At 39.6% G+C, this 24,821-nt stretch overlaps 2 protein-coding genes across 2 annotated transcripts; one reads left to right on the forward strand and one right to left on the reverse strand.

Annotated features, from left to right (window-relative positions):
- Window positions 1–804: 804 nt before the first annotated feature.
- LOC134631173 (sorting nexin-1-like) lies at window positions 805–5,662 on the forward strand. Its single transcript, XM_063479231.2, has 4 exons — window positions 805–1,113; window positions 1,348–1,428; window positions 1,528–1,599; window positions 2,725–5,662. Exons 1-4 carry the CDS (start codon window positions 928–930, stop codon window positions 2,773–2,775), a joined length of 390 nt encoding a protein of 129 aa, XP_063335301.1. The 5' UTR covers window positions 805–927; the 3' UTR covers window positions 2,776–5,662.
- Window positions 5,663–5,847: 185 nt separating this feature from the next.
- Window positions 5,848–23,397, reverse strand: ireb2 (iron-responsive element binding protein 2). The gene is made up of 22 exons (XM_063479217.1): window positions 23,257–23,397; window positions 19,300–19,386; window positions 18,856–19,021; window positions 18,464–18,601; window positions 18,078–18,314; window positions 17,680–17,749; window positions 17,347–17,530; window positions 15,672–15,811; window positions 14,929–15,100; window positions 14,739–14,839; window positions 13,523–13,639; window positions 13,250–13,409; window positions 12,255–12,390; window positions 10,830–10,914; window positions 10,593–10,749; window positions 10,190–10,314; window positions 9,781–9,885; window positions 9,539–9,681; window positions 8,509–8,656; window positions 8,133–8,255; window positions 7,828–8,013; window positions 5,848–7,594 (listed from the first exon to the last, which is right to left on the reverse strand). Exons 1-22 carry the CDS (start codon window positions 23,279–23,281, stop codon window positions 7,484–7,486), a joined length of 2,916 nt encoding a protein of 971 aa, XP_063335287.1. The 5' UTR covers window positions 23,282–23,397; the 3' UTR covers window positions 5,848–7,483.
- Window positions 23,398–24,821: the final 1,424 nt, after the last annotated feature.

The raw sequence follows: 24,821 nt of genomic DNA on the forward strand, positions 1-24,821 counted from the left end.
GATCAAAAAAATCCAAGATGAAGTTTTCTTTGAAGCAGTGAATGTAAACACCCGTTTGTTCACATAAAGTAGCCACACAGTTCCTTTAATTTCAAAGGACAAAACCCAGAGGAGGTACCACCAGATGTTTGACTTTTTCACTTGCCGATTGGCGTAAAGACACAAAATACTGTCCGCGATTTATCAGAAAGGAGGCAACGAGATGTCCTGTAAGAGCCGAACTGGACTACTCAGAGCTGGATGGACGCCGCTGATGGCTTGAGTACGCATGCTGACGGTGGAGTGTATTCTTTCTTAGTCTCATCGTGTATTTTTAACAAACCTGCGTCACAGCTTTACGTGGCAGGACTGCCATCCCTTTTGATTACAGCTTTAATGTCACATTTGCACTCATGTAAAAACTGAAGGTGTGCAGCGACTGCGCTTCACTGTATCGTTCGTCGTCATTACGGCTTTCTTTTAACTTGCAGACATTTCTTTGCCGGTTAGATAAATAACTATTTTTGCTTTTATTTTTACATCATTGAATAAAAACAAGGTTGTTGGTGTGTGGTTAAAGGTGCAGAGCAATGTCAGCAATATGCACTGTGTCATAGAAACTTAATTCAAATCAATAAAAGTTGCACTGTTTACACTTGGAAATTTCATAAAGAATACGACTCAAGTGTCTAATTTTTTTTCTCCGACATGCTGATTTACTGTGACGTCATTTTAATATGATTTTGAGAAGTAGCTGCCTCAACAAGTGTGAAATGGAATAAACAGCTAGTCCATGCAGAGATTTAGATCTAGAAAACAAACTTACGCTGTTTTTATAAGAACTACACTAATTTACTTAAACTTAGTTTAAGTTTTGTTTTGCTTTTTTAAGTGGGTTTTTTTCCCCATAGGAAGTGAAATGTCCAATATTGTTAAATATTAAAAAGCATGTACATGAAGGTAAAAAGATGTGAGTTTTGTGACCTGCAGGGGTCCTTTGATCACCGGATGAAGGCGTGGCAGCGCTGGCAGGATGCTCAGTCCATGCTGCAGAAGAAGAGGGAGACTGAGGCCAAACTCCTGTGGGCCAACAAGCCTGATAAGCTGCAGCTGGCCAAGGAGGAGATCGCTGAGGTACGACATGGGCCAAAAACAACAAAGTAAAAATAGCTCGGATGTGGCTGAAACCCTCGTTTGATGAGGCCTCTTCAAGTTTGGGAACAACGTTGTAGTAACTTTAATTTTTCTGATCCTTGGTTCATTCTTAGCTTGATGTTAATCACTCCATAGCTTTTGCTGCACAATCTCTGTATGTGAAGCACTGTATTTGGTTTAAGACTCCTCTGTGATTTTTATCTTTGGAAACAGTGGGAGGCCAAAGTGACGCAGTACGAGCGAGACTTTGAAAGAGTTTCTGCAACTGTTCGCAAGGAAGTCATTCGCTTTGAGGTACCAGTGTTCATTCTTATTGGTATCCACATCAGTAACTGCTCAGACAGCTGAACGGGCTGAGAGTGATAAATCCTTCTGAAAAATCTCTCCTAACAGAGAGAAAAGACCAAGAATTGCAAAAGACAGATTATCAAGTATTTGGAGTGTCTGCTTCAATCTCAGCAACAGGTGAGTGAGTCAGCATTTTCATATTCATAAACCTGTAAGTACTGCACTGGATTTAGGTCAGTTTTTAACTGTTGAGCATCACAGATAATCTACAGAAGTTGACAATTTCAAAAGTAAATCATACACGAGGTAATCAGTAGGGTAAGACGACAGGAACAAGGCTTTACATACTTTTTTTTTATATAAAAGTTAAATAAAGCAGTTAAAGAATATTTTAGTTTCTGTGTGGACCAAAACTCCCAAAATTCAAAATAAGTAAACGACTCGGTAAATCTGCAAACATTTTATTTTGTATTTAACGTTTGCACTTTTCACTCTGGTTCCCTAAATGGTATTTTCTTTACTATTCTTTATGCATGTGCTTCATGCTTTTTCATTATTCCAGTGAGGCTCTGGTTACTATGTAAAGTAGTTTGTTAGAAAACTGAGGCTAATCCCAACTTTTATCAAATAAAAGTATGAGCAAAATATTAACAAATAACCAAATATTTACATTCACTTCAATGGTTAATGAATATTAGAAATTAATTAAACATGAATGTTAATGTAACACATCATTGTCAAATTCATTTTTTAAAAGATATTCGTGATTTGTGATACACTGAAATACATATTATGCAAATGTATTTTTGTGCTTACTTTGGATTTTAGGAGTTTTGATTATTTATATGAAAGAGCCCAAAGTAGCAACTTTAAATTGTTTCTTTGGTTCACAAAAGTGACAAAGTCATTTACTGGACCCAGCTGACTGCAGGTTTCCCCAACCTTATAAGCAGTACCTTTGCACAATGACTGAAACTAGAGTGGGCTCGTTTCAATCATTATGCAAATGTACTGTTTATAAGGTTGGGGAAACCTGCAGTCAGCTGAGACTGAAGAAGTCACTTGGATGAGTGATGAAACATTTCTCCCACTGAAAACGCTGCGTCCAGATGAACAGAATCAACCTATTGGGATTTCCATCCTGGATGATTGAGCATGCATCAAGTCATTTACTAGTTTTTTAGATATAATAGGCTACATTTTTTTTGTGATGTTTTACTTTTCAAAATTCTCAATTAATTTGGCGTCTAAAGACTCCTGTTTTTTGTTTGTTTTTGTTGTTGGTTTTTCCTCTCTCTCCAGCTGATAAAGTACTGGGAGGCGTTCTTACCAGAAGCAAAAGCAATCGCCTAATCCTCAAACACCAGCCCTCTGGACTACAACAGGCTGCCTTTTTCTCATACACTTTACCTCTTTTGCCTTTTAACCAAGGAAAATGTGTGTATTGTAAAGGGAGATACAATCAATTCTGTTTTTGTTTTTTTGTTTTTTAAATCACCTTTAACACATAGCTCTGTATTCTATTGTATTAATAATTGTATATTTTCATTTAACCTTCCACAAATATTTTCTTAATAGATGAAAATAGATTGCATAAACAAAGATACGGACAAATGAAAAGAGGAAAAAAAGAAGTGTAGATGAACGATTCTATTAATTTCCACAGGAGAATCATTCGTTCTCAGGATTTCCTCCCTCGTGTTGATCAGGAGCTCTTTCACATCAGCTGTGGTTCACTGTTTACAGCCTGGCTGCTCTCTCATCACATATTTCTGGGGACCCAGATGAAGAAAGTGGCTAAATTCTCACTGTGTTTCTTATTGGTGACTGAAAGGGATTAAATAACAGTTACAAATTTGATTTATGAACGCTTCCAGCAGGTGGATAAACTACTTAAGTACCATCCATGTTTTTTTTTCTTTCTTTCTAATTTGAAGTACTATGATGCTGAGGGGAAATGGGTGCAGGGTGATGCGCGGCATTAGATTAGCAGTTGTGGTCAAGGGCTTTGTCGCGTGCTGAGGTTGTGGGGTTAACAATTTCAAATTTCTTTCAGTAAGTGTGCAAACTATGTCGGTGCCTTTATAAAAGCGAGAATGGTGTTTTGGCTTAAGACACCAGTTTAGGAGGAAGTCGTAGAGGGAGCTGTGGGCTTGCCATCGTTTGTCATCTCAGCGCTGATGTTTAAGAACTGCCGTTGAGCCCCATTTACTACCAATTTCTAAAATGGTTTTAATGTTTTCAGTCTGCCTTGCATATGAACCTGCAGAGACATGAACTGGATAATCTAGTCCCTAAACATCATGTCAGACTCTGTCTAGTTGCGTCATGTTAGACACTTTAAGGCAAACAAACGCAGTTTAGAGGAAATAAATGCTGATTGTGTGGGATTAACCAACTCGAGCAACTCTAAGCAAGCAGTTTCATGCTGTGTCAGATGACACCCAGAAGCTTTCTGGATGGTAGGATTCAACTTTGAGGTGGTGTAAATAGAGCTGTAACTCACAGCAGTCTTACTTGTGGATTAGTCCCAAGGTGTAGTCCTGTTTTCGTCTGACAGTCCAAACTAGCCCTTTGTTATTCACTTCTAGTAGCACCGGAGGGCAATAGGGAGTTCTTGGTTGCGTATGCATGTTCTCAAACACAGTGCAAAGTCCTCTCTATCCCATAATGTGTACTGTTGGCTCCCTTTGTTATGAAAAAACAGAAGGAAAAAAAGTCCAGTGATTGGACACGTGAGAGTGGTATGTCTGCTAACAAGTGCAGCACTGTGGGCACAAATTAAAGGGTGACTACTGCTGAGTCCCACATCACTACTGTTCACTCATTTATTACTTCTGATGAACATCCAGCAGTTTACTGGATATTTTCACTCTAATTTTATGAATTTTTACAAAATAATGGACACGTTCAGCTTCTGTTGTAATGCAGAATTTTCCAGGGCACTTATTCTAAATTTGGCCACACAAATAAAACGGTGTACAGTTGGTGAAGCGCACTAAGGGCAGTCATACAGACTGTATAGAAAAGATGGACGTAACCTTGTGATCTTAAAAATGTGCTGTTGAAAGTGTTTTAATCTGCCATTCTTTCTACTGGCCAGCAGGGGGCACCACCTTTGGTTGTAAAAAGTAATTAGATTGCACAGAAGTGTATAAGAAAATGCACTCATTTTTTACGTTGGCAAATGCTTCACAATTGGTTTATTATCTTATTTACTAAAACTTTTTGGTAATTTTGGTAAATTTTGACTCTACAGTTTGACTGTTCTGTGTCTAAGTCAGATTTACCCTTCATTTGTGCCATCTGAGTGAAAGCTTGCAAAATGCAGAAGTTTAGGCTTCACATGGACGTCCATCTTTTTTTTTATCCAGTTTGTTTATGCAGCCTTTGTCAGTGTTTTATGGCATTCATTGCTTTTGATCAAAAAAATCCAAGATGAAGTTTTCTTTGAAGCAGTGAATGTAAACACCCGTTTGTTCACATAAAGTAGCCACACAGTTCCTTTAATTTCAAAGGACAAAACCCAGAGGAGGTACCACCAGATGTTTGACTTTTTCACTTGCCGATTGGCGTAAAGACACAAAATACTGTCCGCGATTTATCAGAAAGGAGGCAACGAGATGTCCTGTAAGAGCCGAACTGGACTACTCAGAGCTGGATGGACGCCGCTGATGGCTTGAGTACGCATGCTGACGGTGGAGTGTATTCTTTCTTAGTCTCATCGTGTATTTTTAACAAACCTGCGTCACAGCTTTACGTGGCAGGACTGCCATCCCTTTTGATTACAGCTTTAATGTCACATTTGCACTCATGTAAAAACTGAAGGTGTGCAGCGACTGCGCTTCACTGTATCGTTCGTCGTCATTACGGCTTTCTTTTAACTTGCAGACATTTCTTTGCCGGTTAGATAAATAACTATTTTTGCTTTTATTTTTACATCATTGAATAAAAACAAGGTTGTTGGTGTGTGGTTAAAGGTGCAGAGCAATGTCAGCAATATGCACTGTGTCATAGAAACTTAATTCAAATCAATAAAAGTTGCACTGTTTACACTTGGAAATTTCATAAAGAATACGACTCAAGTGTCTAATTTTTTTTCTCCGACATGCTGATTTACTGTGACGTCATTTTAATATGATTTTGAGAAGTAGCTGCCTCAACAAGTGTGAAATGGAATAAACAGCTAGTCCATGCAGAGATTTAGATCTAGAAAACAAACTTACGCTGTTTTTATAAGAACTACACTAATTTATTCTATACTAGGTAAGGCAAGGTTAGGTCTTTTTTTTTTAGCAAGTTTTAAATTAGATTTGTTTTACTGATTTCATACATGCAGTTTTTATGCCTCGGTGATCATTAATATTAATTTTACACAAATGAAAAAGTTAAGTGCCAAATAGTGAAGAACGTCTCACTGCAGAGTAGTCAAACATGGTGAAGTTTTAATTACACTGCTCAAAAAAAAATTAAGGGAACACTTGATCAATACATTACAACACAAAGTCAGGCAAACTTTACGATTATCAGTCACTTCTGTTAGGGAGCAAAGACCAACAGGTTCATTGGAGAGATGACAAAACACAGGTTGGAGGCCTCTTTATACCTCCTGAGAAAGTTTGCTCTCCCAGCACAGTCTCAAGAGTGTGGAGGAGATACCAGGAGAGTTACTCTACGAGAGCTGGACAGGGTTGTAGGTCCTTGATACAAGATCAGGGCCGCTATCTGCTCCTTTATGCGAGGGGGAACAGGACAAGCGCTGCCAGAGCCCAAAAAAATGACCTCCATCAGACTACTCAGGTGTCCCAACTGTCATACTCCATGAGGATGGCTTTAGTGGGACCAGTACTCTCTGCCCAGCAATGCGTAGCTCGACTGGGATTCAACAGAAAACACCAGAAACAGGAAGTTTCTGGCACCTTATTCTCTTTGCAGATGACAGCAAGCTTCATCCTTAGCACAAGTGACAGAGTCTGGAGAAGCTGTGCCTACACCATCATCCAGCATGACTGGTCTGACAGCAGGTCAGTGATTGTCAGGGAAAGTTTATCCCTGGAGAGTTGCACAGACCTCCATGTTTCAGCCAACAATACCCTGACTGAGTGTGTGATGTAAGTGTTCCCCTAATTCTTTTCAGAAAAGCTCATTTTTACTAAGCAGCGTCTCCTTCATTATAAGGCCCAGAAATGTTTTGCAGCACCTTTTTTTGAGCAAAAACTGTTTATAAATCACTGTCTTCACTGTAAAAGTCACTCTAAGGGGATTCAACACAGTTCTTTAAATTAAGCTTCGGGCTCTGGCCAGCAGTCATTTCGCTTAGCTTAGCAGCAAGAGTGGAAACAGAGCAAAGAGCTTACCTGGTAATGCTGAAAGGGTGTTTTAATTAACCTTTAATGTGATGCCGAGCACTGTCAGTTGTAATACAAGCCATCTTTATGAAGGGAAAAGACCAGTAACAGCAAAAAGAAGAAATGTCACATTTTTCCACAATTAAAAGTGAGGCAAGTGTACTTTCTGCAACAGGTTTGATTAGCAAAATCTTAACAGCACTGAAAACGGGGAAGTGACATCAATTCTGCAAATTTCTGAAATTCATAAAATTCAACTTGGATGGTTTTTGTTGTTGTTTGGGGGGTGAAAGAGCAGTACTACGCTCTAAAAACAAAGTATTCATGCCATCGTACCTAGCACCATCTCAGCCTTTGGCCAAATTCTTCTTCTTTTTTCTAAGTTAAATGAAGGAGGATCAATTTCTTCTTGGCTCATCTCCGTGTCGAAAGAAAAGTCCTTTCAGCATGATAAAACACCAAAAACTATGTTCAGCAGTTAGTCTAGGATACAATCTCCTTACTGAGTGACAGTCACCATTTCTTCTCGAGCCTGTATGATCTTCTGAGGAGAAAGGGTGCCCTTTTAAATGCTGAAACAGCCGTGTGTAGTGATTTAGAAGCTGCGGGGGTCTTAAAACTGACGTTCCGCTAAAGTCTGGAGACGCTAATCCAGCTCTGTGAGCTTTTCTCGTCCATGATGAAGACATTAAATGCCGAGGGCTGCTGTTCTTTCAGAGCAAAGTCCGAGCAACGTATCTGAGGAGCCCTCCGTGTTGGAACAAGATAACGTCCGTGTCGCTGTCAAACAGGGCGGTGACGGAGAAAGACTTTCCTTGGCTGGTCTGCAAAAGAAAACACGAAACACACGGGTCAGCAAGGAGACCCAAACATGACTGGTAAACTGCAGAGAGGGACTAATTTGTGGACAAACACATAAAGTGAGACTAAGAATTAAAATAACATTTTTCTAATCAGGATTTTAGCACATTTGTCACTGACATGTTTCATCATTTAGTTTAGAGCTTAAAAATAACTTTGGCTTTGCAGAGGCTAAAATGCAGCAAGTGTTGCATACCTTGACAGTAAGCTCCTGCCCCAGACTCAGGCTCTCTGGCAGGGTGATGCTGAATCTTTCCTTCCCACTGAGCTCCAGTGAGTCAGCGTTCTGGCCTGACAGGAACTGGAGCGGCATGATGCCCATTCCCACCAGCTGGTTCCTATGCAGCTTCTCAAAGCTTTCAGCAATCACCGCACGCACCCCCTGCAACCACAACGAAAGCAAGGAAGTAGAAACACAGTGGAACACAGTTTGCTGAACATGCACGGCCATTTCCACATTCCTCTGCTAAATTACAACTATAAAAACTGCAGCTTGTTTACCAGCAGGTACGGTCCTTTGGCCACCCAGTCCCTGGAGTTCCCAGAGCCGTAATCTTTGCCTGCCAGGATGATGAGGGGAATGCCGTCTCTCTGATAGCGATCAGCTGCCTCGAAGACATCCAGCTGAGCAGACACAGGAAGAGAGAGCAGTTATCTGTAGCTGCTCTGACACAGCAGAAACAACACAGCACCGAGTCTGGCTTGAGCCTGCAGCAATCAGCAGTGCTAGACACACAGATGCAGCCACCCAAAGGTCACAGACCCGCCCGGGGTAACAGCCAGCTCATGCAGCACGAGTGGGTGCATCAGCAAAACCAAAACAGCCCAATATTTGTCAAAAGTTAAAAGGAAACCAGTGAGGTTATGTTGCACTTACTGTCTGGCCTGATGGAATGTGCAAAGTCTTCGGGCCTGGTTTTCCGATGAATCGATTTTGGAGCTTGATGCTGGCAAACGTGCCTCTGGTCATCACGGCGTCATTCCCTCTGCGAGCGCCATATGAATTAAATTCTCGCGGTGTCAGTCTGAGGAACAAATTCAAAGTCAACAATATTAGTCAATATCAGGTTAAAAGGGAGTTTTTCCTTCCTACTGTCGCCAACTGCTTGCTCAGAGGTTTGTCTTGATTGTTGGGGTTCTCTCTTTGTTACTGTAGAATCATTTTCTTACAATAAAAACACCTTGAGGTGACTGTTGCTGTGATTTTATGCTATAGAAATAAAATTGAAACGAGTTCAATTATCTTTCAATTTTCAAAGTGAAAAAGATCTCACCATAATGCAGGTTTACAAGACTTGTTTTTCTTGATAGATTTCTTTTGATCGTCTCTGCAAACATTACTTTAAATTCTAAATGCTCGAGGTTCATAATGTATGAACTCCGCTGAAAGAAACCCTGGATTTCCCTCCATACTCCTATGGTTGATTCAATAATGGTGACGGCTCGCCAGCTGAGCTGATTTTTAGTTCATTTCCTCACTGATGCATTAAACTGTTATTATCACCAGACCAATAAATCAAATGTGCCTCACTATAGTTTCATTTTGCATCTCCACACAGTTAGGTGAGAAATAAACTTGTGTTTTACGTTTGTGTGTTATGGAGGATGGATAGTGCTAACACAAACAGATGCACGCGATGCCCCGAGTCATGGATGATGTCACAGGGGGACGATCAGACCATGAAGCAGATAACTTAACTACAAATCCCTTTGCACCACTTCTTCATTTAGATTTTAAATATGTGCTGAAATGTTCTCATTTAGAGAGTCAAACATTTAAACCCAAGTTTTAACCATTGCCATCATCTTTGAAAACCTGACCTCAGCTGTACACAAAGCTGTGTGACCAAAGCTGCCGTGAAAGATTTAAGTGTATGTGTCCACAAGGGCTGAAGGCTGAAACTGACCGTTTGCTCATTAGGTACTTGGCAGCAGCGCTGACCCTTGCAATGCTGCCCGCTGGTGAAATGTGGTCCGTGGTCACTTTGTCCCCAAGGAACAGTAAGGCATGTGCGTTTTCTATTGACTGAGGAGGAGGCACCTCTTTACTCTGAAAAAGGAAGCATTCAAACATTTAACACTAGGGAAGTAAAAACATCTCCTCTAAGGTCCACATACAGTCAAAGGATGTGCAGCACAGAGCGCTTACCAGCTTGCTGAAGAAAGATGGTGATCGGATATATGTGGACTTGTGATCCCAGGGGAAAAGAAGAGAGTCTGAACATTCAACATTGTTCCAAAATGAGTTCCCTTTCTGAAAGACAGAAATAAATCACATTAAAAAAAGAAAAAGCAAAGAATGTTTTCAAGTCATCCGTGTCACGCTTTTAGCAATTCAGGATCAATCAGTTTCCACACTCTGTCTCTCTCTCTCAGATCTAAAGCACAACAGGAAATGTTCTACTTCAGATCTGTTCAAACTACTGAAAAAAAAAGCATTTTTTTATGTGCATTGTTTCCAAATGTGCAGACAGACAGAAGGAGAACCGTACTGCTGCTCATACTGTGCAGCAACTGCATTAGAAGTTGAAGAAAAGTAATAAAGCTCATATCCTCACCTCCATCCTTCCCCTTAGATCCTTAAAGATGGAGGAGAATACTGTGTCCTCTTCAGTCTGTTGGACCTCCTCTCTGGACGGCCAGATATCTCGCAGATACACCTCTTTCCCATCGGATGTCAAACCTACTCAAACAAACAAGAAACCAAATCTGTAAGAATTTAAGTTGTATTGAGAAAATGAAAAAAATGTAAAATACAAACACGAGACCTCAGGATGTCTTCAGCTTAAGGTTTAAATAAAAACGTCTTTTTTATGTTTTTGGTTTAATATTTCTAGCAATAAAGGTTTTCTTTGGCCTATACAAAACATAGAATCACAACATGCCCCTTCAGTGTAATCTGCCAAATCCTGACGATCCTCAGCTCTGAGGTAAAACCCTTTAATGGAGCGCATTCCTTACCTAAAGGCTCCTTCTCAAAGTCGACTCCCACAGTGCCTGCAATAGCATAAGCCACCACCAGGGGAGGAGACGCCAAGTAATTGGCACGCACACAGTCGCACAGTCGCCCTTCAAAATGCCTGTTGCCAGACAGCACACCGCAGGCCACCAGATCCCCCTAGAACAAAAGAGATCATGAAGCTCTGACTGCTCTAACAGCATCAGCAGCAGCTCCTTTCAGCCCGATGAGGATCCTACCTGTTTGATTGCATCCACGACAGCTTCTGGCAATGGCGCCGTGTTCCCCACGCATGTGGCACAGCCATAACCAATCACCTCAAACCTGTCATGGAAACGACAACACAGGTCTGTTTAAAGGATATGAATCATTCCGGCGTCTTTTGCGTCACCACCTTAGCACACAAACCTTGCATTGAACAGGTAGTAATTAACACAAGCTCAAAGTTTTTACTGGTTTAGATCACAATGCTGACAAAGCTCCAAACTTATTACTTCTAAACCATGCAGCTATCTGGTCATGAACATTAATGCAAGAACTTAAAATGAACATAAAGTCATAAATACATTTATGAAGGGCTTTTGGTAAAGTTGATGTATTGTTTGGCTCTTAAAACAGTAATTTTGGGCAGATTTGTTAAAGGTTGTGTTGTGACAGTAACATGCCTTTTAGAAGCTTATCCTTATGCTTTCATGGTGAACCCAATTTTATAAATTCTGGATGTGTACAAAACACCCCGGCTAGATTAAATGTTGCTATACCCTGCAGCAGTCGGCAACAGACAAGATCAGTTCATTTAGTTATTCATTTTTTATTTACATAAAAACGGCGGTTAAACTACTCGTCTAAGATGTTAGAGAGCCCGGCCTACAGCACCGTTCTCTCTCACACAAGCAACATGAACAACAGTCAAACAGATCCTCATTGGTATGTAGGTTTATTTCAGTAAACTGGTACAGAACCGCTCAAATGGAGCAATTTGCAACCACATTAACCTGAAAGGAAAGAGGCCTGCTGGTGCTAGTGCTGATAACCTTAGCCACACCCAGGAAACCACAAACTGTGCTTCACCAAAAACCTCCTTATGATTGCTTTGTTCTCTGTAGGTTCCTCTGTACTACAAGGTTCGCTGTAGTTTGCATGGACGATACCAACTGCCAATGGTAGTGAAACTTGACAAACTGCAGCGTAGACTGGAAACGGAGACTGCTGGTTCACCCAGTGATATCCAGCAAACTTTAGCAACCACTCGCCAGTCAGTTAGGGATATAAATTTTTCCCTAGTGATCAAAGATACCAGCCAGCATTTAGGCTTGTGTGACTGAGTCTTCATGTTTACGTTTCTTTTTAACTAGACAAAACAAAGTGCTTTAGATAAGACATTAGACTAACTTCACACAATACATACACAAAAACTTTTAAGTTTTTGTGGAAATACATTTCTAACCATTTAAATAGACTGATTCCTATACAGCGCTTTTCTACTCTCCTGGAGGACTCAAAGCACTTTATTATGTGTTTACTACTAGCTGGGCAGTAGTAAAATGTTCAGTTACAGGTCATCCCTCCTCAGACCTGCAAATACCTGTTTATTCCAGGTTATTGCCTTGGTGCTAAAGAGATATTTGTGTCTGTCTGTGTTCTTGCTGTGTACATACACTTACCCCAGCTTATTAAAGTAAGGCAGGACTCCACTGGCATTGAGGTAGTGCGTGACCATGCCGCTTCCGGGAGCCAGGCTGGTCCGAATATAAGGCTTGACGAGAAGCCCGGCCTCTACAGCCTTTCTGGCCAGAAGCCCTGTCAATCACAAATAAGTGTACGTTATGCAGTGCTGCAGACTGTAAAAGAATTTAGAGTGCCAGTGAAAACAGGCAACAAGATGCTGATATGGGTGTGCAATACAGCTTAAAAATTATTTCAAGAAATTTACAATAATAATATTCATATCAATATAAAATAATGAACAACATTTTGTTGATGCTTGCAGGCAGCAGGATTTATAAGTTTAAATAAACGAAGGGCATCTTCCACTGAGCTTGCTAATTCAAAGTGTGACTCTATTGAAGTGTGACTCTATTGAAATAAAGTGTCAGCATGGATGACAGTGACACAACACAAGTTAAATGTAACCACAAAAGTAGCCATTGTTTCCCTAGAAGCTATAAAACATTAATAATGAAGTGTAAAATTACTGTTTAACACTTTAGTTTAACATTAACTAACCTTGTAACTCATCAGGAGCTGCACAATATTCTCACATAATAAAAGAGACTTATTTTCTGTGATGTTGCATCTTGCGTCAAACTTTCTAACCAGCTGTGCTTCCACCATCTAACTGCTTCAGTAATTTCCATCCACTGTTAGCTCTTTCTATTTGCAAAGCATGGTGCTCTCTTAGACGGCTGAAGTAGCTCCATTTTTACTAAATATCATTAGAGACTGTCACCCGGCTATTGTTGTCAGAACATGTCTGGGCTTGTCTTGTTGTGTTCACATGGAAAAGTAAACACATCATGCTGCTATGACATTGTGATGTGACACTTTGATATTCCCTAAAAAACCCCGATACCAATAGCTCCAAGCTTGTAGAGCTTTTATGTTAGAATTGAGGGGAAAATGCACTTTTTCTGGCTCTTTCTTTGAGTCAGTCCTTTACCTGCAGTCAACATAACAGATGGATTGCAGTTGTTAGTACAGCTGATGACGGCAGCGATGACCACTGAGCCATGGGACAGCTGGTACTCCTGACCACCGTGCAAGAAAGGAACACGGATCTCCTGCTTCTCCTTAGCGATGTGGAAGCCTTTAAAACCCACCTAAAGACAAACCACAGAAAATATAATTACACTGCAAATCCTTCAGCTTAACTGAAAACCAAAATACACAAGAGTTAACTTGAAAGTTATATTGTTTAGTTTTTGCATCTTACCTTCTCATCAAGACAACTCTGAAAGTCTTCTTTCATACTGCTGACTGCCACTCTGTCCTGCGGCCTCTTCGGTCCACTCACATAGGGCACCATGGAGCTCAGGTTGAACTCAATCACCTGCACAAAGATCAGTAGTTGTAATTTGTTTCGTTATGACCTCTACTTCTGACCCCTAGGGTGCTATTTGCAAACACAGCTTTTATAGGGCTTGTCAGAGTGTCATTACTACATTTTTTAACTTCATAAAAACATATTCATATCAACAGAACACCACAATCTATTACTTTTAATTCAAAATCACATATCTCCACATTTGTATTCTTGGCCTTAACTTAATTAACTTTAAATGATTCACAGTTACTTTTTCAACTACAAATATATCTTGCCCCTCGAATTACCCACTGTCTAAAACAACCAGTTTTAGTTCCTCTTCGTCTAGCCAGCCATCTTCTGATTGGCTGGCTAAAGCGTGGGTGGGGCTTCTGTGCCAACAGTCAAAATTGTGTTGCTAAAACAATCATATTAGGCCTTGGTGACACAGGCCTTGAAGCCAGTCAGTAAGCCCCCCCAAAGGCTCCATTTGTTCCCCAACTGGTTGGCGAGTGGTTCCCTGAGGTTCCCTGTGATTACTGTGGTCTCTGCTAGACTGCAGCTGTTCCCCATAGTTTTCATGGATGAAGCAGACTTCTCTGCTAAACACTGGCCAACTATTTGCTGAGTAATGAAACCTGAAAAGGTGAAGTAAATGTGGAAATCGAACCCGTTTACCTTTCAAACAAAAGTTGTGCCTTATTGGCACAACCAACATGTTTCAAAGGGCGCAGATTTTACTTTGGAGGCGGACATTCTCTGTTTCCAGTGTGCGGGGCACGTTTCACAGTTCCACTGATGCTCGGCCAGTGGTCGGCAAGTGTTTGCAGACAATTTGGCGTCTTTCCTTCAGACTATGGTCAACCATGGCAAACTGTTAACGACCAAAGCAATCCCAAGGAGGTTTTCAGTGCAGCACAACATACCTCTTTGCGACCAACTTCACCTAGCAACTTGCCAACCAGTTGGAGAATACAGTGGTGGTCTGAAACTGAGTTTTTGGCTCACAAGGATCATTTGCAAAAACAATGACCTCATTATTTCAACCTTTGGCAATGTACTGTAAAATTATTAAGAAAATTAAATCTCTAAAAGTCTTTTAGAGATCACATCTTGGAGAAGTTACCTCAGAGTACTGGGGGTCTTCTGAAGGGTCTTCATAGCTTCGAAAAAGTTTTACAGCCTTCATGTAAGACTCCAACAATTCAAGTTTTTCCTGGGTAAAATCTGGAATGGAAAATTACATGTTAGCCTGGGAAACTAAAAAAAAAAAAAAAAGACAGTAAATATATAAACAGAAGCCGTGGCTAACTTACTTGTCTTTTTAAAGTGCTTGAGTGTGACTTGGTCGACAGGGAAGAAGCTGACAGTAGCATTGTACTCTGGGCACATGTTGGCAATGGTGGTTCGGTCGGGGACTGACAGCTGGGAGACTCCAGGTCCAAAAAACTCAACGAACTTCCCAGCGATCCCAGCCTGCCGTAAGTGCTGGAAAATTTTTTTTTAGAAAAAGAAAGCACAAGAAATAATTACACATAAAGAAACAAGATGACTTTTATACAACAGAATCATCCTTCAGTTTTTTCGTTGATTTCTACAGTTTACAATGATAAAATTACACTTTTACAAACACCTGGTTCTTACAAAGTAAATATGCACCAAACCAGTGTCGAAACATATTCTTGCCTTTAGGCGTCTTACAAAGTACTGACCAATACCAGTGTTATACTGATTAATTGTGTTTCTCACGCTGTATCTCAGTGTCAGGTGGCACCTAAGTATCACCCTCTTGCTTCATAAAACAAATAAAAGAATACACCATTTTTATTTAGTAAATTAGATAAAGTAAAAAATTAATTTAGTTGGTCATATTTTATTTCAGATTTTATTTCATTACTATTTATATATAATCAAATCTGATTGGCCTGTTGCCATTGAAGGTCGACCTTGCTTTGTGAGTCAGGGTCAGAGTTATAGGTGATCCAAGCATCAGATCGGTGCATCCTCACACCACAGCTCTGCTCTCTCAACACATAAAGAAACATAAGAGAAGACTGACCTTTGTGATACCGAGGACGATGTCTATGGATGTGGTCAACGGGTTAATGGAGCCCACCAGCTTACAGCCCACTACTTGAGGGAGAGTCATAGATATTGGTTGGCCCAGCATTATGGCTTCAGACTCAATTCCCCCGACTCCTGAGAGAGAAATATGGTAAAAATTGTAGAGTTTTTATCTTAGTTTTTATTTCACTTTCTGTCTGCACCAGCGAAAAAAACTCTTCTGATGTTAAAAAGCTCCGGTCAATATTTCCTATAAGGGCGCAGCATCAATATTGTGAGTGAAAAGTGTGGATATGGATGTTCTTTTAGTGTTTTTAGTTACATTTGTAACTACATTTAGTTACTAAAATTGTTCCACATTGAATACGTCTCTGCGTGTCTTTTCTCAGCAGTGCACACACATAGAACAACTTTTATTTTTTAAGTGTGTTAGATTATTGTCTGAATCCTACTTTACACACATGGTACATTAATAATTTCTTTCTGTGCATATGGATCAATCTGACAGAAAATATTTTGTCTTCTTCTTCTGCACAACTGTCAACTGAGATTTGAGAAGATTTAAAGTTTACACAGTGGAACAGTCTACAATAAAGCAGCACTCCCCTAAATCCTCCTAAACAGTCAGATTTAATCAGATCACACACAGTCTTCAGCAGTTCCTTACAGACAACGTTCAACTTTTTTTTAATCTGAAACGTCGTAATGTTTCTAAAACACAGTGCATGCATAAAAACACACACTTACACTTGATTATTTAGGTTAGCATGTTGCTATATCCCTTAATGCATCTGCTCATTTTTGACCTGCTAATTTGTGCAGCTTTCATTAGTATGTTGGTCATTACCTAAATGAACTAACTGCTTCTGTATTATGTAAATCAGTGCATCATCAGCTGGAGAACTTTACCCTCCCATCGGCGCATGGCTACGATTACAACATCATACCAGTTTGACCTGCTTGCAAAACCTAATCTTTATATAATTTATTATCTTTATATTATTCATTAATCATTTCTCTAAGTGAGAGTCTCCATGGGCTTTCTCAGCCAAAATATTACACGGTGAAGGATCAGGTTTAAACCATCTAAGTGGTGCAATTAATTGTTACATTATCCCTAGAAAATGTTGTATTATTTGAGTCAAAACTTCCACAGATTTCTGACCAAGGAATTGTTTAAGTGCCTTAAATACATCCTCCAAAAATATGTTAGGTTTAAGGCAATGTGCCCCCACAAGAGAATCATTTCACAGTGCTTAATTTACCCATTATTCCAGGATTTTCTAAAATGTCATAACTACCTTCTGTTTGAATTCCCTACATGTACTGCATACTGATGCACCACTTATCCTCTGTGGTGGATACATCTGTGGTGGATATATCTGTAATGCATCTGTACTCATATCAGTGTCCCATTTTGTTTTTATCTAGAGTGTAAATTTAGAAGCATTTTAACAGCAGAGAAGTTTGCATTGCAAAGTTATTGTCTTGGACATAATCCGGTCTTTGTATTTGCTGCCCTTTTAGTATGTGACTTCTTTGTGTCTCTTTATCACCGCTTCTCATTTCTCAGAATAGCTATTCAAACACAGGTGTACATTACAGCCACTGAGCATTTTCTCATGTTTACAAAATGCCAACAACTGTCAAAATATTGGAAAATCTCTTACCCCAGCCAAGGATGCCCAAGCCATTAATCATGGTGGTGTGAGAGTCGGTTCCCACCACACTGTCAGGGTAGATGAAACCGTCACTGACTTGCACCACTCTGGACAGATACTCCAAGTTCAACTGGTGGACTGCACCAACATCCGGAGGAACCACGTTCACATTCTTAAATGCTTTTGAACACCACTGTTTGGGAACAGTATCAAAAATGTTAGCATTCATTCATTTAAAAATTGTTTCGCTACATAACCCAGAACTGTGACTTCTTTTTTACTCGGTTATAAAAACTACAAATCATATAAATACTGCAGCAGCAGTCATTTTTCTTGTTTTACCTTAAAGAACTGAAGCCTCTCTTTGTTTCTGATCAGTTCCATTTCCTGATTTCTCAAAGCTGTTTCAACTCTGCAGAAAAAAAAGGAATAAGTCATCAGCAAACATGCGAAAGGGGGAATTCAACTTCTACTGACGTATGTCGACTCATGATAATCAGATGTTCTCATGCTCTTCAGGTCATTTTGCAAACAGAAACGCCACATCTGCGAGAATTTCAAAGGCTGCACAATTTCCTCAGCCAGTAAAATCATCTGATCTAATGTATTATCAACACATAAACATAACTGCACAACAGCTCAGTTGCTGTATTCAACTGCTGTTTTCATTTAATCACCCTCATGGTGCATATTAGCCCCCCCCCCCCCCCCCCCCCCCCCCCCCATCCTTTAAAACTTACTCAGAGACGGGCTGCAGGTGGAAAGGGCAGAGGAGAGGTGTATTCTCAATCTGTTGGACAGAGGCTGGAGATCCACCTGGGGAGGCTGGGGGGTCGCTGCAGGCCGCTTTACTGCAGGAGCCCCGCTGGCCTCCACACTGTGCGCCCCCTCTGGACGGAGGCCTGGAGTGTACTGAGCGAGAGGGCCCCTGGCTTGGACCCTCCCCTCCACCAGGGTTGGGAGCATTTTGTATGGCACTGTGAGTAAAAATGTAAAAAGAAACATTAAATTCATGAGGCAAAGCAGCACAATTATGGCGAGAATATATTTTTACCAATCTGACTTTCCATGATAATCAACAGAGAATTCACATTCACAAAAACGATTAATATAAACACAAACATACCACTTGCTATAATCAATCTGTAATGAGTGATCTACTATGAGGTCTGTAGGGCATTTAGGATTGACCAGGCTGGGATCCACACCATGTTTGGCCACAGCGTCTCTCATGGCTGCCAGGTCCACCATTGCAGGAATACCACTGTAAAAGGACATAAATGGAAATGTATATAAACACACACACACATATATATACTTGTTTATGGCAGAAAACAAAGAAAGATGACAAAGGATCTGATAAGCTAATTGCTGGCGGGTCACCTGCGTCACCCACATCTTATCACTCATCTATCCATTCTTTCTTCTTTCTCTAACTGAAGATAAACTGATTTCATCTCATGTTTTCCCAACACACAGACCACAGCGCTGATGCAAAGAAAGCCCTGTGAAACTCACGTAAAGTCCTGCAGGAGGACCCGAGCGGGAGAAAATGGCACCTCGGCTTTATTCTGCTCCTGCTGCCAGTGCAAGATGTTCTGGACGTCTTCTTGTTTTGTGTAAAAGCCATCACAGTTACGAATTGCTGCCTCCAGTAAGACACGGATGGATAGAGGCAGCTTGTCTGCACAGAGCAAACAAAACAGTTATTTCCCACAGCAAACAGTGGGTAATTAGGCCTAACACTTTATTAACCGCCCCTGTTAGATAACTGTTAACTGTCGAGATGTGCTCTGAGAATTTGTTGACAAATGAAAGCGCCAACGCACTGATGCCTCTTAAGTGTTACTTCAAGACAATCCTTTTACCTTACACAACCATCCTGAGACACAAAAGAGTTTGCAGTGTCTTTAAAAACATCATATCCTGTGAAAACATTTCAGTCAGAGGGCCTGAACTCACCATATCGGGGATCGTTTAATTTGTATGGATTGAAGAACTTGATCTGGCCATCTTTCAGTGTGTCGATTAGATGGCTGTACGGGTGCTCTGCAGCAAGAAAGGAAAAGAAATAAAAATACACTCATGAAAATAAAACTCTGATGCCTGAGAAATATACAAATAGTCAAGTAAACTTAACTACCTGCTGACTCACATGAAGTACTCCATCTGCTCTAACCCCATGTTATGAAGGCAAGAAAATTGATTTTTATCTAAACAATAGTTTCAGTTAGTTTTAGTTTGTTTTTTTAACTTAGAAAATTACATCTAATACTTTGATCAGGTTAGGCTTTAGAGTACTTAAGGGACCACTAAGGTTGAAGAACAGTCCCATGCAGAGCTTTGATGACCATCATCAACATGTTTGAGCTGCAAACTCATCAAAGGGGCTGCGTGAAAAATATGTTGAAAAACCAGTTTGTTGGCTACTATTGTTTCTCGGTCCCTTAGCTTAGCTCCTGCTGGCATGGGAACAAAAAAAAGTGAAGCGTTACAAACAACGAAATTTCTCCACTGAAGCCATTGTCTGTGCTTCTTGTGCTGCTTTTTTGATCTCGTTTTTTCCTATGCTTCCCCACTTAACGGTCATCTCCACTGTTGCTTTCTTTCTTTCAAGCCCACTTTTTAACCAATAAGCATCTGCGCATTTATCATTTATATGATGAGTTATTTAAGGACAAGGACACACTCTTTCCTCTCTAGACGTCATATTTCAGACCTGTTTCTAGAACAAAATGACTGTGTGTGCAGTAGTTGGAGTAATGTGTACCTACACTGCTTACTTGGGCTACCCTTGTAAAAACCTGGAACTTATTGAATGGTTGTCAAACCACAACTTTATTGACATACACTGTCAAAAATCATCATTAAGAGTACAGGGGAGGTCATCTTTATGAGGGAAAGAATTAAGACACCTGACTGGCAGGAGGCTTACAATTGTGTTTTTACATGTCATGTGATATTAGTGGTCATTAAGCGAGGGGCTGTAGCATACCAATTGCAACATTGTGCAACATACTGATACTGAATTCTCTCCAACGTGTTCATCTAAGTAAATGAGTGTGGTATAAAGTGCTTTGAGTGCTCGAATTGAAAAGGGCTTCAAAGAACCAGTCCATTCACAATCAGTAGCTGTGTATTCAAACTTCACTTTAGATCAGAGGTGTCAAATTCTTTACATACAAAAAATAACATATTTCTTTTCTGTTTAGAGTAAAGAAATGCAGCCTCAAAATGTTCCCATTTAATGAACCACGAACAACCGGCCTGATGTGTCTTTAGAGCAGTAGGTGCAATTTGAAAAACGTGTCTTGGGTTTTCCACATGCTGCCAGTCTACTGTCATGAGAAATAAAACATGTGAGCACAGCTCTTTGGTTTAACCATCTACCTTTAATGTGGTATAAAAGGTCATGGCTATAAAAGTGCTTTAATCAATTTTTAACAACTTACAACGCTAAGCTTCCTGGCGTCATACTTTAGAAAGTGGATCCAGTGGGTCAGACTGGTCCCTTTGGAAGGCTGGTTCTCGCCCTCTAGCTATATGTTTTACACCCCTGCGTGAAGTGATATTTTACATATGTTTCTTGGTTAGTCTATGACTGAAAAGCCACATAATGCATGCTACACATGAACTACATGAAAATGCAGTACAGAAAAAGAGAAGCAGACAATATACATTTAGTTTCAATACTTCTTTTCTAGTCTTTAAGCATAGTAAAAATGACCCCTGTAGAATGTAGTTAGCTGAACCTAAACTAAGAATAAGCCCATTTGCACTTCATGACATGACAGGTTGGGATCAAAATCTTGAGAGCTATCCAATTAGGATTTACCTGTTAAATATTGATTGAATTTGTGAAAAAATTAAGCTGAATGAGTGGTAAACCTCTACACAGAGAGCATTCTTGGCACAAGATTGCTCAGTGGTCGCTCAACAGGACATCATGCTGTAACTTTAACGCTCAGGTTTCTAACTTTGAAAGCAACATTCTTTTTTTTCTTTTTTTTTTTAAAAAAAAACTGTTATTCAACACAGCAGAACTACCTCAAAACGATCCACCTTTAACATAAAGACTCCCTTGTAGAATTTGATTCCTAAATTCAAAGAGTATATTTAAGGAATCCTAAAAGGAGTAAAAGGCCCCGCACTTATTTTAAAATTAAATGTAAATAAACACATATAAAACCATTCAGTGAAATCCTACAAATCTGTTTATATACATCAGTGGCATACTGGGGGTTTCTTATCAGCCTTATCTGCAATATTTCCTCTAAATGCATCCAATTGCTCCTGTTGCAGCACTGCACAGGGGCAATATCGCTGCCGCTGGAGACGAGGGCAAACAAACAAGACGTTGTAACTTAGCTCAGTTTTATCCATGCAGATACTAAAATACTAACACAAGAACAACGGATGGCCATCTCCAACTCCAGCGTAAGGAATTAAATGAAAATATGTCTAAATATGAAACCCAAATGATTGGAACATCTGTGCTATATCTATCATTTTCATCACAGTTTATTTTTCTTTTTATGCACCAGTTCAGTTCTTAACCTCTAAAATTCCCCTAACAAATGAAAGATCCCTGGGTCGAGCCCAAGAGCAGACACAAATCCCTTGGAGGGGTTGCGTCAGGAAGGGCATCCGGTGTAAAAAACAATAAGCCATATCAAATATGCGGACCCCAACCCCATGTGATTACTGGAGCAGGTCAAAGTAGCTTCACTTTTCAGGCCCAGCAGGTATTCTCATCTCTTACAAACTGTATGCAAAAACTGTGAGGATGGAAAATATAGAGAACATATTACAGACTATTAAACTCAAACACTGGCTCATTATGAAATCCTGAGAAGTGGAGACAGATCCTTTTGGAGACTTGTATCCACCGATAAAAGCAGTGGGCTTCCTGAAAGAAATATATTACTGCTACGCAGACTACAGAATTACTGCAAAATCAGCCCAAGCTAAATCATCGTCTGGATCTTTTTTCTTTTTTTTTAATTGTTATTTTTTTCCATAGGGAGTGTTTGCCGGTCGGTGTCACTGCATTGTATCGTATTGTATTTATAAATCCGTTTTCCGTTTTTCGCACTACAACCTGGTTTGCCTATTATCTGTAGTTATTTTTATTTAATTTAATAACTGTACAGTACTCTCTGTATATAGTAATTTTGTCCTTAATGTAAATATGTAAGAAAAATTCTGTATGTTTCTGTTCTGTGTCCTGTGTACTGTTTGTTTGTATATGTGTCTTTTTGGCTGCTGTTACAACCAAATTTCCCCTTGTGGGACAATTAAAGGATTATTCTATTCTATTCGATTCAAAAGATCTCAGCCAAAGAGCTCGCACTGATAATATACCGTGAAATCACACTTTGTAACGATATTATTTTAATGCTAATGTTAATTACTAACGACATAACAATAATGTCTCCGTACATTATGTCACCTTTGCATGCCTCTTGATGACAAGCAGAGCAAGACGGCTTCAATGCTAACAGGCTGCTAACGCTGCCTCTTATCGTGAAGCACACTCTCCCTAACCAACTACTTATCGCTCTACCGGGTGAACATCTTAAAGCGATAAGAAAAAGCAAGGTACTTGACACAAACTCTACTGTTATATAATGCACGCTACAGCTGTTACAAAACGGGAAGAAGAGAAAAGACAACACTGCTTTGCGGTATGAGCTAATTTCCCTGTTTAGTTGTACACTGAGCATCAACGAGCTAGCTAACGTTAGCTTTTCTGTCTCTGACAGTGTGACGCCGCGTACACTGAATATAATCTTAAAAAGCTAACGACAGCAGTTTTCAGTACATGGACGTGTTTATAAAAGCGGCATGTGTGTTTTAGGCTAAACGGTGGATCAGATATCAGCTCTAACGGAAGGTTAAGAGAAGAAATCCCTTTACCTTTGACTGGGGAAGTGTGCGCCATGATGACTTCTGAAATCAACACGACTCGTTCTCACTACTGAGCAGGCAGCACGGAGCCGACCAATCAGATCACAGAGATCTATGGCCACGCCCATCGGTCGACTACTGACAAAATTAAAACATTTTTACAGCAAAATCTTATTGTTTGTTTGTTTGTTTTAATCTCATACACTGGTCGTTTTTAAAATGTTGTGCTATTTTTCTTCCATAGCATGTCTTACAGACAAGTGGGAAGCAAGCATTCAAAATATATATTTAGTTCACTGTTTTTCAGTGTTTTTCAATGAGATCCTTTTGCAAATTTGTACATAATCAATGAGATCTCATTTGCAAACTTTAACCCTAATTTTAGAAAACTTTCAACATACGAACGACTTGTGTTAATGTAAGCAGTGAACAGACAGGTTTCACACAGTCTTTTAAGCTGCAACATAGTGGTTTTTGAGTTATATCAACATTTATAAAACATATTGTATAGCTTATTAAGTGAGGGTTGTTAACAAGAACATCGTTTTTCACCCATGCAGTGATAACTAATACATCTGCTTGTAGAGTAATTAAAAGAAAACATCCGTAATATATATTTGGTGAATGGTTTTTGGTGTTTACCAATTTAACTGTTGTGTAAATTATGTCATAATTAGTTGCATCATTTGCAAATTTAAACATAACATTTTAGAAAACCTGAAACATAAACAAGTAATTACCTCAATGTTAGTTGTTTCATTGTAATATCTGCTAATTTTATTAGCTCCCAAATAGTGGTATCCAATTAAAAACAAAATAAAACTCAAAATGAATGTCTGTAATGAGAGCAGTTATACTGGAGCTCTTATTACATGTAAATTAAGATGATGCTGATATTTATTAGCAATGTTGGATAACACATGCACAAGCAGAACAGATATAGTGAAGATCTCTTTATTTAGAGCATACTGTACACAGAACACCTGTGTATGAACTACAGGAAAGCAAGCTTAAGAAAACTTCATGTAACACATAATGACTCCATGAGATTGTTGTTGAAGAGACTAAGGTGGCTCAGAGATGTTATACTGCTGAAGCCAGTATATTTAAAGCTTATCAAGAAATGTCATGTATAAATATAACTCCAAGCTTGGCCCTTCTGAGAATGTAATCACTGTGAGCTTAACAGATATAAAGTTTGGCCCTGCATGTTATCAGTCTTCACTGAGACAACAGTAATTTGGGTGTATTTTATTTGTTATCTTCTTTATTGTATTTTATGTGATTTTCTTCCTATCCACCATCAGTCTGGAATAAACACTGCCTGACTGATTTACTTATATGCGGACATAGACAAGAATCTTGTTAACCATATTCTAATCTTATTATGATCAGCAGCTAAGACAGAGATGAAGGCCATAAAGTTATTATTTAATAAATTTCAATATAGGGAGTGTGTGTGAGTAGGGTGTGGCTGTTTGTGCATGTTTTAACATGGTCCATAAAGTCTTTCCAAATTATCTTAAATGTATCAGGAGCGTCGCATACTGTAAATATTCTAAAAGTTGAGATGC

The sequence above is a fragment of the Pelmatolapia mariae genome, linkage group LG7 (assembly GCF_036321145.2).
Source record: "Pelmatolapia mariae isolate MD_Pm_ZW linkage group LG7, Pm_UMD_F_2, whole genome shotgun sequence".
NCBI lineage: Eukaryota > Metazoa > Chordata > Actinopteri > Cichliformes > Cichlidae > Pelmatolapia > Pelmatolapia mariae.

Coding starts and splice junctions, on each gene's coding strand:
- LOC134631173 (XM_063479231.2), top strand. CDS start 928: ATGTACATGAAGGTAAAAAGATGTGAGTTTTGTGACCTGCAGGGGTCC. Junction 1,114..1,347: donor CCAAGGAGGAGATCGCTGAG/GTACGACATGGG, acceptor CTTTGGAAACAG/TGGGAGGCCAAAGTGACGCA. Junction 1,600..2,724: donor TGCTTCAATCTCAGCAACAG/GTGAGTGAGTCA, acceptor CTCTCTCTCCAG/CTGATAAAGTACTGGGAGGC.
- ireb2 (XM_063479217.1), bottom strand. CDS start 23,281: ATGGCGCACACTTCCCCAGTCAAAG. Junction 19,022..19,299: donor ATTAAACGATCCCCGATATG/GTGAGTTCAGGC, acceptor TGCTCTGTGCAG/ACAAGCTGCCTCTATCCATC. Junction 13,640..14,738: donor AAGACCCCCAGTACTCTGAG/GTAACTTCTCCA, acceptor ATCTTTGTGCAG/GTGATTGAGTTCAACCTGAG.